Source organism: Patella vulgata, chromosome 4 (genome assembly GCF_932274485.2).
Source record: "Patella vulgata chromosome 4, xgPatVulg1.2, whole genome shotgun sequence".
Lineage (NCBI taxonomy): Eukaryota > Metazoa > Mollusca > Gastropoda > Patellidae > Patella > Patella vulgata.
The window spans coordinates 32,626,876-32,640,588 of NC_065882.2; the positions used below are offsets into that span (position 1 = coordinate 32,626,876).

Genomic DNA, 13,713 nt, shown 5'->3' on the forward strand with positions numbered 1-13,713 from the left:
AATGTTATTTCATCATTTGGTGCATAATTTGTGAAATTTACCGAAGAATTAATTTGTTGCGAAAGAATATTCGGTTGGAATATATTTAGTTAAATACTTACAATTACCAGCGTCTGCGTCTACTCCCACATTTTCGAGAGATGGATAGAGAACAAGCTAAAAAGAAATTGATTTTTCCTACAATCAAGGGCAATAATTCAGGAAATTACAATTCGATATGCGCAAATATCGAAAGGTTCAACAAAATCGGATAAAAATTGTGACCTCTATAGTGTCCACAAGCTAAAAACGTGATTTTTTGTACAAACAGGGGTCATAAACCAATGAAGTTTTCGATCCGATACATGCCAATATCGAAAGGAACCGAGATCTTTTGGAGATAAATCTATATTTCAAGTTTCGTCAAAATCGGATAAGAATTGTGATCGGTAGAGTGTCCCCAAACAAATTGTGGACAGACGGACAGGGGCGACGACAATATACGTCCACATGAAAATGTGGGCGTATAAAAATCTTGTATCAGATTAGGCCTAAATTATTTAAACTCAAGACATTCATTAACGATATTATTTTATATATTCAATATATAGAAAAGTCCACTTTTATTGCGGCAATCAATTGCATTAAAGGAATGTCGCACGGCAATTGAATTTTAATCATAAATAAAAGAAAATGAAGTCGTGAAGAAGCAGGCCTACATTCCACAATGTTTTGCTATTAAAGATAACACAATTTACGAATTATTCAATATATATTTATTGATATAAAAATGAAAGCCCACAAACTTTGTTCCACGTACATTTTGTCCATAACCCAAGAAGTAGTAGAATGATGGGCACAGAAGTTTCAGCAGAACCGGACAAAAATGATGGGAGGATCCACAAACTTAGTACCTATTTGACTTTCTGTGTAAAAGTCAGGGGTCATAACCCAAGGTATATGCATTAAATGCTTTGCCCATATTTTTGTAAAGGGGAGGACCTGGGTTTGGGAACAGTTTATTTTGCATGATGAACAGGTTCCTGTGGGGGCATAAAAAGCCAATAATTGTTGCAGATCTGAGCCACAATGTTTGACACTGGTTGAGCATTATGATTATACTGAAAACTGCATTGAGACCACATATCTATTTGACAGGTGGTGCAAAAACTAAGGGGGCGCAAAATCTCTATTCCATGAAGCAAAGTGTATCATTGCGTCTCCTTCAGTTAGCACTAAATCAAACTCATCCGAGATCTTTGGGATATACATATTTAAGTTTCATCAAAATCGGACAAAGAAATTGAGACTGTAGGGTGTCCACAATCACAAGTGGAACAAAATTGTGAGACAAGATATACTAAATCGAATTCACAGATATAATTTTTCGAAGTACAGATTTTTCATCACGAGGTACATCTGTCTGTACGCAAGTTAAAATACAACTATCACTCATGTTTTGATTTAAATATCTTTATGGAATTCACAGGCTTTAAACCACATTTTATTTCAACAATATATAATAGACGTCTTTAGCAATAGCAGTGGGAGGAAACAGCAAATATGGTTCACAATCAACTAATAACACAGTCAAGAAATATAATGGTTCATTTTCAACAATATACCATAATTCAAGTTGTAACTTAAAGATACATTATAGGAGATTAGATAAAGAGTTGGCAGTTCTTGCTATAAAGAGCTGACAGTTACAGTCAAATTACTTCACTCGGCGCCCAGAAAATCTTATTTTAACCCTTTCAATGCTAGACGTAAATCCACTGCCTGTGCTAGACCCTTTTTTGAGGAAAAAAGGGGGGTTGGAACTGAATGCCAAACAGTACTTATGGAAGCTTTTATGAAAAATCTTTTTGTCTGTTGGGATGGGCATGAGGTTGGGCTAAGAGGAAAAAATAGAATTTTGGAAATTTGCTTAATAATGTAGTCTCGTGACGTCATGGCGGCCATTTTGGATTTCTCATTTCTCACTAAAGCTAACACGAAAACGAATTTTTCTCCATGAAATACTTATGAGATATTGTTTTTTTCACTGGATTTTGATAAAGATATATAAAATGAACAAAAATATCAATAGCAGCCATGAGCAATACCACCATGAACAAGCACATCACGTCTCCTGCTGCCATGACCATATGCGGATTGCAATACCTTGTTTTTACTTTCACTTTCACTCCCAAGTTCCATATCATTATCAATATAGTCAGTCAATAGATCTACACATTCGGGACTCAGGAATTGCCTACATCTTTTACGATCCAGCAGGCCAGCATTATTATCAACATTAGAATTATTGTCAGAATCTACTGCAGACACAGGGCTATCATGTTCACGTTGGGCTTGTTCATCATGCACAGGAGACATAGCTAGCCATGGGCGGAACGTCGCGCAGCAAATCACACACTTTATAATACCAATCACTGTCCTGACTACTATCATTATCAAGTAACTGGAAACGAAGTATGTGTATCACCCGTCTCGAAATTGTCCACGTGTTGGTCAGCAAGACCTCATTCACGACTTCGTCGAGAGTGCATCGTCTACGTTATCACTATGCACTCCGCCATTTTACAGTTTGCCGCTTTGAAACACGTGGAAATATGTTCTTGTGTATAGAAAATACAATAGATGGCACTTGCAGTTTACGGTACTAATTTTAGCGAGGGCTTTACTGAGTACACAGTAATACCGGGTACGCGTATTTTACCGACATTTTATAATACCCGGTACTACCGGGTATACGCAATGAAAGGGTTAAAAACACTGTAAACTCGGTTGTCAGTGTATATTACCGCTGTAACGATAATAAAGAATGTCTTGATTATCCACTTTTGCAGTTAATCATCATTAATAGTTTATGTAACATTTCTGGCCTAAAGAAAGTCCTGCAATTGCAATAGGCAGATCTAGCTTGAACAAAATGTATGTTTAACAAACATGTAATAATAATAAACTTTTAGTTACACATACGTGTAATAACAGACTTTTAGTTACACATACATGTAGTATGTAATAACAATAAACTTTTAGTTACACATACGTGTAATAACAACAGACTTTTAGTTACACGTAGTATGTAATAACAAACAATAAACTTTTAGTTACACATGCATGTAATAACGAAATGATATGGGGTTTAACGTCCTACTGTTCTGCTTCTATACTGGGCTAATGAAGACGGGCATACGCCATACAGTGTGCTATGAGGGAAATTTTGCCCAGGCAGCGGCACTATCGCCTACTCTTATATCGAATTCCAACTGCCAAGGGATCGTTTACGTGCATTCCAATGTATACACGGGACCTCGGTTTTTTGTTTCATCCGAAGGACTAGACAGCTGTCCTTGTCAGGCCCTCTGTTCTGCACCACTGACAAGGGGAAACCACGTTGGAAAATCGGGATGAACTTTCTGGGCCAATGCAGGGATCGAACACCCGACCTCCAGGCTAGCGAGCCAGCGTCTTAACCACCTAGCCACCATGGCTCCCTCATGTAATAACAACAGACCTTTAGTTACACATAGGTGTAATAACAACAGACTTTTAGTTACACATACCTGTAATAACAACAAACTTTTAGTTACACATAGTATGTAATAACAAACAAAGTTTTAGATACACATATCTGTTAAACAACATCATCAAAAACACACTTTTATGGATAACAATTACTATGGTTTATTTCACTGCGACGTTTCAACAAGGTTTCACAAGTCGTTATCAAGCATATACACAAATAGATAAAAAATGAGAAAGATATGAATATAAATATACAAACATCAGTGCGAACTATCCAATGGAATGCAAGGTGAGTGAGCATGATTAGCTATAACAAGCTATTGATGTAACAAAGGTGCATAATCGTATATATATTAGAATTGGCTTATTGTACAATTAAAAGATGAAACAGGGGATTAACCAAGATTAACAAATATTGAAACCATACACAGTGTACCATAACGGAAACCAGTATATACTAAGATTACTAAATAAACATACAAGAAGATCAAACTGGGGGTTTATAGAATTATATCGAAACCATAATGTTTACATTGATTATAACAGTTAAGAAATATAGAAATTTACGGTTATGTTTTAAAGTTAAGTAATAAGTTGCATATATGTATTTACAGGTGACTATATATTAAAGGGTTGAATAAAATATAAATAAATAATGATAAATTAAGCAGAAGGCCCTATGATGAAACCTTTTTATAATTATAAATATGAGAGGTATGATATATTGTAATTGAGTTACATAACATAAAATACTGTGAATAGCTAAATAAATTATAGAAAATAATTGAAACATACAAATTTTACATATTGATAACAGAGGATTATAAAATGTGAGGGTTGTGGGTATGGAATATACAATGAATTCGGTAATGGAAAATGCCAGTAGTTAAATATGGTTTTGCATGGGGAATTACTTAGGGGGACTGTGTTACAATTTGATAATGCGGTCATATGCTCTGGGGATATAGACGCCTGGGTCTCGATTCAGTTTCGGTTCATGTCTTCTGATATTGATCGCCTCATGTATTCTTCTGATTCTTTTGCTGTGGTGGTTCAAAGCCAACGTTTTAACTTTGGTCCAATCGACACGGTGTCGTGGGTTGTCATTCAGATGTTCAGCAACTGCAGATTGGTTGGTGGGGGCTTTTGACATGTGTTCTTTCAGTCGGATATCTAATGGTCTTTTAGATTCTCCAATGTAACTTTGCTGGCAACTGCAGTTGATTTTGTAGACACAGCCTTTTGGTGAGAAGGGTTTGGTGGGGTTCAACTTTCCATTCGCTTTTGCTATGTCTTTGGTTGTTGCGCCCTTCAAGAAAGTGGTTTCAATATCTGCTTCCCTTTTCAATAATCTTCTGATTTGGTGAGAGATGTTGCCGTGGAAAGGTATAAAGATTCTAATTGGAGGTTTATCGTTTTGGGGTTTATCAGGTTTTGGTAGGTCGGCAAGTGTGGCATTGATGAGCTTGTTGACCATTTGTTCTGGGTATCCGTTGTGCTGGGTGAATACATTTTTCAAGTGTTGAATTTCTGCGGGAAGGGATTCAGGGTCACAAATATTCTTGGCTCTTTTGGTTAAAGTGGTGATAATGTCGAATGCAGGTTCCATATACTCTGAGTCGTTGAGTTTCTTCTCTGAAGTTTCCTTTCATGTAGACAGGGAAGTCGTAGAGACTTTGCATTGTTAGGTTTTATCTTCTCCCAAGATTCCAATTTCTTGATGTAGGTTTCACAAATTGCGATGGGATTATCGCTTTCTTCGTCAAGTTTTCTCATGGCTTTTGAGAAGTTATTCGTAGAAGGGATATGACTGTTGCTTTATATTAGCCTGTAATCGGCTAGATAACTTAGAAGTTCTTCCGGGTCACTGGTCCTTTTTTCGAAACAAATCTTGAAACTGCTTTGCCATTTCTGGAATTGTAGGCGGTCACCTTTACACACAATAGGCTTGAGGGGTGGAAAGGTCATTCTAACCATTAATTGACCAAGTTTTTCTACATCAGTCAATGATGAAACTTCTTCCTTTAAAAAGGGAATGTGTGCTCTTGGCTGCATTTAGTTACCGTTATCGGAGTCGGTATCACTGATTCTCTAGTAGGTTCTTCAAGATCTACAATTGATGCTGGGTGTCGGGATTTTAAAGTATCAATGAAACTTTCTGGTCGATCTTCAAATTCATTTAATTTGTCATCATCGAAGGATTCCAGCTTTGCCTTTAACCTTGACTGCAAATATTCTACTTTCAATTCCAGATTCTTAACATGTTGTTTGTGTTCCAACTCCATTTGTCGGTGAATTTCATCTTGTTTAAGCTTGATCATCTCTGCTTCTTGTTTCTCCTTTTCAGTCTGAATCTTTGTTTCGGCTATCGAGGATTCTAGAATAGCCGAACGTCATCTCTCAGATTTCTGAGAGTATATCGTACTCCTACCACTTCTGGAACTACGAGTCCTTTGGGCTCCAGCCTCGAAATCCAAATTTTTGTCTGCTAAAATATCTCTTTTTATATTAAGCTATCTTTGGATCCCCAGTATTCTTTCTGCAGTAATATCATACAGCGTAGTGTCTTCTTTAAGAACGGTCTCATCTTGAAGGGTTAGATGTTCAATTTTACTAAAACTTTCAGTAAATTCAATTCTGTGGACGTTAAGTTCTATCAAGATTGGGGGGGGTTGGATGGCTGAATGGTTAGCGTGCGTGCGCTGTATCATAAAGTCTGTCATTGAGTCGACTGGCGTGGTTTCGAATCCCCGGTTGTACGTGACAAGGAGTAGGGTCGCCTGTCCAATCTCGTGGGTTCTCTTCGGGTCCTCCGGTTTCCTCCCACTGTACAGTAGACGAGAAGGCCGCCCTAGCCTTGCTAATTTGTGAACGTCTACCTTTCTCTGACATATGCAATGGAGAGGGTCTTCCTGGTGGGGTGTGGTGCTGTGAGACTGACGGTTCTTCCATTTTCAATTTGTTGTGTCACCACCGTGCCTTAGAATACAGCTGACTGGATGATTTGGTTTGTCAAATTAATTTGGGAAATGTTTAATACTGTGGATACGCACTCAATCTTTTTTCTGAATAAAAATTATGTCTGTGTGTCGATCTTTTAAATTGAGGTGTCATACACTGAACAGTGGTTTTCTACAAAATATAAACAAAAACTTATGTGAACGATGTCTGATCTAATTAATTGGAGGGAAGGGGGGTAAATATTACAAATTATGAAATAAATAAACAAGTACCACGTCATGAAATGCTCACGAAATGAGGAAATATGATTACTTACAAACATTGCTTTCCCAAAGTCTTGGAAATAGTTAAAGAGTTGTCAAAACTTATAAAATTCAAGTTTTTAATCTGTGGGCTGTCAGAGATCACATTTCGAATATGCATGCGAGAAAAACCGTGTGAGCGATTATCCAAACTGGAGTAAAATTATTGATTGCGATAATTAAAGGGACGCAACCCCAACAATTCTTTTATTAAATAAAAGTAGAAGTTGTGTACATTACTATATAGATTAATCTATCAAGTTTGTTTTCTTATATATATATACCAGCGGCTGCCAGGCAGGATACGCCCACATTTTCGAGAGATGGATAGAGAACAAGCTAACAAGAAAGTGATTTTTCCTACAATCAAGGGCCATAATTCAGGAAATTACAATTCGATATGCGCAAATATCGAAAGGAACTGAGATCTTTGTGTTATAAACTTACATTTCAAGTTTCAACAAAATCGGATAAAAATTGTGACCTCTATTTGAGAACAAACGGCAGCCATTTTGTCTGTCAATTTTGGGCCGATTTTCACGAAATTCGAATTCAGCCGTCCTTAGGGTGTAACGGTGATATAATAATACGATTTTTTAAATCGGATAAAAATTATGACCTCTATAGGGTCCACAAGTTAAAAACGCAATTTTCCGTACAATCAGGGGTCATAATTCAGGAAGTTACGGTCTGATATGCGCGAATATCAAAAGGAACTGAGATCTTTGGGTTATAAACTTACATTTCAACAAAATCGGATAAAAATTGTGACCTCTATAGGGTCCACAACCTAGATATACCATATTTTTACGCTATTTGAGAACGAACGGTGGCCATTTTGGTCTGTAACGGTGATATAATAATACTTTTTTTTAAATCGGATAAAAATTATGACCTCTATAGGGTCCACAAGCTAAAAACGTGATTTTTTGTACAATCAGGGGCCATAATTCAGGAAGTTACAGTCCGATATGCTCGAATATCGAAAGGAACCAAGATCTTTGGGTTATAAACTTACATTTCAATTTTCAACAAAATCGGATAAAAATTGTGACCTCTATAGGGTCCACAACCTTGATATACCATATTTTTACGCTATTTGAGAACGAACAGCGGCCATTTTGCTGTCAATTTTGGGCCGATTTCCACGAAATTCGAACTCAACCTTCCCTAGGGTGTAACGGTGATATAATAATACGGTTTTTTAAATCGGATAAAAATTATGACCTCTATAGGGTCCACAAGCTAAAAACGCGATTTTTCGTACAATCAGGGGCCATAATTCAGGAAGTTACGGTCCGATATGCGCGAATATCGAAAGGAACTGAGATCTTTGGGTTATAAACTTACATTTCAAATTTCAAAAAAATCGTATAAAAATTGTGACCTCTATAGGGTCCACAAGCTAAAAACGTGATTTTTCGTACAATCAGGGGCCGTAATCCATGAAGTTTCGATCCGATACATGCCAATATCGAAAGCAGCCGAGACCTTTTGGGGATAAACCTATATTTCAAGTTTCGTCAAAATCGGATAAGAATTGTGACCTGTAGAGAGTCCACAAACAATTGTGGACGGACGGACAGACGTCCGGACGGACGGACGTCCGGACGGACAGGGGCGACGGCATAATACGTCCACATGAAAATGTGGGCGTATAAAAAAGTTTACAAGCCAACAGTGAGGCTGATGTCCCCCGCCGAAATCCCAAATAAATAGATGACATATTAATTAATGCTCATCTTCGAACTCCATCAAGGCATTGACCTAATAAACACCTACACCAAGTTTGAACTAATTATTACGATTGCACTAGTGGGTAGCGTAGAATTAGGCCTACTAGTAGCCTACTACACTATAATAATAGGCTTGGTCGAGATTTTGATTTGGCTTTTCCTAACCTATTTAATTAAATGTTCATACTTACTTGTAAAAACTAACACCCTGTGCTTTCGTCGAGGGTTTTTTTGTGGAGAAAACATCTAAAAGCAAAACACTGGAGTCCACGCAGATCGTTTTTCGTGTGTGGTTGAGTGGAGGGATACGAGTGATCCGCCATATTGTTTACACTGACTACACCTTCCAAGATGGTGCCTGACAGTCCCGTCACCAGACGTCAAAAGTCACGTGATTGCTATTCTAGTCTATATTTTTATGTGAAACCCTAATAATTTCCAGGACTGGGACATATATATACAGAAAGTTATAGTGACAGTGGTATACATAATTCAATGAATAGCCTGACTTGTGCGTAAATACTGATAATTGAATATGGCAATGTAGTCAGATGAAATAGCTTTTGTCTACAAATTGGAAAACAGAAGACCTGGACTTCATAAGTGGACATAGAGGATATTTGTCGTTTTAGAGTGAATAACATATTTTATTTCATCGCGAAGCAAGAAAACTTATATTTTCACGAATGCCTAGCAAGAGTGAAAATATAAACGTTTTCTTGCTTAGAGACGAAATAAAATATGTTATTCACGACAAAACGACAAATGTTCTATTTATTTTATGATTTTACAATCATTTTAGGTAAAAACAACTAGCCAGTGGAATAACACTTTTATTTCACTGATAAAACGCGGTATTCCACTGCTGATCATAAAATAAATGATTATATTTATGCACATTCAAAATTTTGTGTTCATAATCTGCGTAAGGGAACAAAATAAATGGATGATTTAACAATTGCCATCCACTATCAATCCAATATTTCCTTGTGATTGAAATTTTGAATATTAAAAAGACTGCTTTAGATTCAGGGCCCTACTTTGCATAAAGAACTTGGTGTTAATCTTTAAGGCACCATTTCAGAATATAGTATTCTAATTCATACCACGTACATCATAGCATGTCTAGCAAATTGTGGTTTATACATAATTAAGATTAGAGAATTCAGTTATTCTTTTAAATCATTCCTTTTTGGTCCCAAGCTTCATTATGCAATATTATTTAAAGTTATTGTGTCCCAAAAAGTGTGACGGACAGACAGACGAACCCATTTTAATGCAATTTGTTCGATTTATTTTTCAAAAATCTGAGTTTAGAAAATAATCTTAACTAATTATTACGATTGCACTAGTGGGTAGCGTAGAATTAGGCCTACTAGTAGCCTACTACACTATAATAATAGGCTTGGTCGAGATTTTGATGTGGCTTTTCCTAACCTATTTAATTAAATGTTCATACTTACTTGTAAAAACTAACACCCTGTGCTTTCGTCGAGGGGTTTTTTGTGGAGAAAACATCTAAAAGCAAAACACTGGAGTCCACGCAGATCGTTTTTCGTGTGTGGTTGAGTGGAGGGATATGAGTGATCCGCCATATTGTTTACACTGACTACATCTCCCAGTTGAATATATGAATGATTAATAAATATATGCATCTCTGGGGGCTGAAATTAACTTTAAAAGCTTGCATAGTTCCCATTTATGCACTCGTAAAACATTAAACTGATGAAATAAAGTCTTTTCGAAATAGCACTTCATACAAATTACATTGTTCATCTTTCAATCATTTCTTTTTTTGATTTCAATGTGTTTAGGAAAAGAAACCAGCGCCTGCCAGGCAGGATACGCCCACATTTTGCAAGAGATGGATAGCGAACAAGCTAAACAAAAAACGATTTTTCGAACAATCAAGGGCCATAATTCAGGAAGTTATAATCCAATATGTGCGAAAATCGACAGGAATCAAAATTGTGACTTCTAGAGTGTCCACAACCTTGATATACCATATATTTACACTATTTGCGTACGAGGGGTCGGGGTGGCCATTTTGTCTGGCAGTTTTGGTCCGATTTTCACGAATTTCAAACTCAACCATCATTAGGGTGTAACGGTGATATATTAAAACGTTTTTTTAAATCGGAAAGAAATTGTGACCTCTAGAGGAACCACAAGCTAAAAATGTGATTTTTAATACAATCAGGGGCCATAATTCAGAAAGTTATGATCCGATATGCGCAAATATGCGCAAACAGTCGTCTAATGATCATTTATAATTCTGGTGAAGCCAAAATTAATATTGTTTGGCCATTATGACCAAACTGTTTGACCGATATGACTAACTGGCTGCTGAGTGATATGACCAAAGTAGGGTTATTTTGACAAAAATGGATTTTGGCCGTTATACTATAGTATAACTTAAGGCTGTTATGACTAGCGATGCTAAACGCCGCTAGAGGCGCTGGGTGTACTATTTTCAGACATCACAAAAAGCTGACCGAGAAAAGTATACGTAGTGTTACACCTTCTCATGAATATTCAGTGTCAAACATTGACCACGTGTTGTTTTCTATAGAGAAAAATACATGAACTAGGTGTCAAGCAGAATTTTATGGCGCTCAGGTAAGATTTTCTGATATTTTTCGTTTATTGAAGTTTTGAAGTTAATAGAAGTTTTCGAAAAAGGCCCTCAACGCTCAAGATTTTGGTATATTTGGAAGACCCATTTCATTAACTACTTACATGTAGTTTGACCGTTTAAGTCAAAATCCCCTGTAGGAATCTGTAATACGGCAGAAAGTGGAACCGGGAGGAGTCAAGAAAAGACAACTCTTTGTAGGACCATATCTGGGATCAGACCACAATGCATTTTTCGTCTACCTTTTCATTCTTATTTAGGCCTATTTGACATAAGTTTGAAGAATTTAGATGATTTTTGCATAATGTCGATATCAATATTTTTATTTTTAATTTTGGTTACAAATTATTTCTGAGAAAATTATATCCCCAGAAAGTATTTCAATCTGTACTTAGAATATAATCAAACTGTCTTTATTCAATGCAGCACTCTTTATTGTAACTCCAGAAATAACAATAATCTGAAGAGGAATGGGAATAAATTGTTTTTGTACCAGACAATTTTTTTTTTTCAGGCATTGAAACAAGCACCAATATTCTTGCCCACCCCCACCCCCTCACTCCATGCTTTTTTGTAGATTTTAAGTGTTATTGCTTGTGTTACCGTAACTGAAATAAGTATATTTTTATTGGGCATATAGTAATTGTTGTTTTCCATTTCTGAAACAACTATTCTTTGGCAACTGATTAGCTGTCACCTACAAAATGAACACTATTAAGTGTGTCTATGTATTTTATTTATTATTAACGTGTCACCATCTATATATACAAGACTGAAAATTTCATAACCTCTTTTCAGCAGTGTACCGTTACCTCCCTGTTTTACCTTGACATTTAAAGTAGCTGTCACGAAATAAATAAACAAGATAACAATATGAAAACATTCTGTGTGTAGCCTATTCATTACACCAAGAAACAGATTGGGTAAAGATTTCAAAGTTCTGGGATTTCTACGTGGTTGCCATGGTTAATAACCGTTATGTCAATTTTTTGATGTGACCTTGAACGAAAATGGTCTCGGTCGTAACTTTGAGAGTCTGTATCGGGATAATTTGTTTCGATCAGGTATATCTTGAACTTCAATTTCTGCAAGTTTCATACTAGCCTATAGATCTACCTTTTAATATTATCTCTGAGATATTAGCTTCGGTCAGTTTTTTTGCCTTTTTAAAAAATGCTGTAATTTAGTGTCTCCAATTCGCGATCTTAAAAATGTCATAACTTTTTTAATTTTCAATATTTTTTCAAAATTCTTACAGATTATTAAATCAAAATAGTTGACACTTGCACTTTGCAGGGAAATGGTCATTTTAGAGACATTTTGTGTATTTCAAAACTCGTTGGCATCGCTATAAATATGACCACATTCCTTGCTTGTCATTGGGTTGTCATTCAGATTAATAATTTAAATTATGGATTTAGAGAAAATCATGCTACCCACATCGAAACGGCCTTACTAACATAACATAGTTACCGTACTTACATAGTTTTTGAGGTCCTGTTCTTCCAGTGCCCCTCGAGATTGGCACTTTTTTTTCTCATATTCATATCTTGTCATTTTTGTTAAAATCAAGGCACGTTTTGGTTGAAAGATTGGTGCAATGTCACTCCCCAAGTTAACAAATTTCATTGCATGTCCCTTTCTCGCATTTGGGGTTGAAACCACGGTTCTACATGACCTACTATTACTAAAACTAAACTTCAGGCCAAGCCCTTCATACAAAATTGAACGCAATCTTTTGAGTTTATATGCATATTGTCTCCATGACTCCTTATGAAAACACATCGTATGAGCTGCTCTGGGATAAGTTTTTTATTTATAAACATAACATATTATTTACACTGAACTAAATATTCTTAATTTTAGTAAAACTTAACAATATCAATCACGAGAAACTTTCGCAAATGTGCACTAAGCATGGCCGAGTTGCAAAGTACAATTGAGCAGAAGAGGAGTGCGCATCACGTGACTGGCTGTATTATATGGACTCAGACTAGCAATTATTTGCCCATTGACTTCAATGTTAAATGGCTGTAACATCACAGGCTGTAGCTTTTTTCTCAACATTCCGTTGGTTCCAATCTTTATAGGCACAATGGGGACAACATTTGGCAATCTCCTCATCATAATTTTGTAGGGGGTTGACCATTTAGGTTTTTTGCTACACGGATTTGAAGTTGACTGGGGTGAAAATCTCACTTCCGACACAATGATTGCTCTGCAGAAAGACACTTTACACCCCCTATCCCTCCGCTGTAATATCATCAGTATTACCCAAAACTGCTATGAAATTGCAAATTTGATCCCTTTTCTCCAATTCTAGACCAAAAAGTCAACCCAAAAATGCAGGAAGAGGGGAGAAAAAAATTAAGGGAAAAATTGTCTATTTATAACTCGCAGGGAAATAATTACTAGTCTTAGACCATATCGTCTGTTCTATGTGTTTGTTGCTATATTTATAATGTGGGTTTTATGGATTTGGACTTTACGACTTAATACGGTAATTAATAATGGCATGTTGCGTTAATTGAAATGTATGGAAACTTTATATTATATTTGTAAAGTA

The 13,713-nt window shown here is 36.3% G+C and overlaps 1 protein-coding gene across 2 annotated transcripts in view; it reads right to left on the reverse strand.

Annotated features, from left to right (window-relative positions):
- Positions 1 to 13,112, reverse strand: part of LOC126817210 (NAD kinase 2, mitochondrial-like) — a 199,450-nt gene extending 186,338 nt beyond the window's left edge. The window contains exon 1 of one of the 2 annotated variants that reach the window (XM_056100100.1): positions 12,630 to 13,112. In XM_056100100.1, coding sequence (XP_055956075.1) covers positions 12,630 to 12,694 — 65 coding nt within the window. In that variant the 5' untranslated portion in view covers positions 12,695 to 13,112. The remainder of the gene's footprint in view (positions 1 to 12,629) is intronic. The other variant, XM_056100099.1, reaches the window with a different exon arrangement.
- Between the last annotated feature and the right edge of the window lie 601 nt (positions 13,113 to 13,713).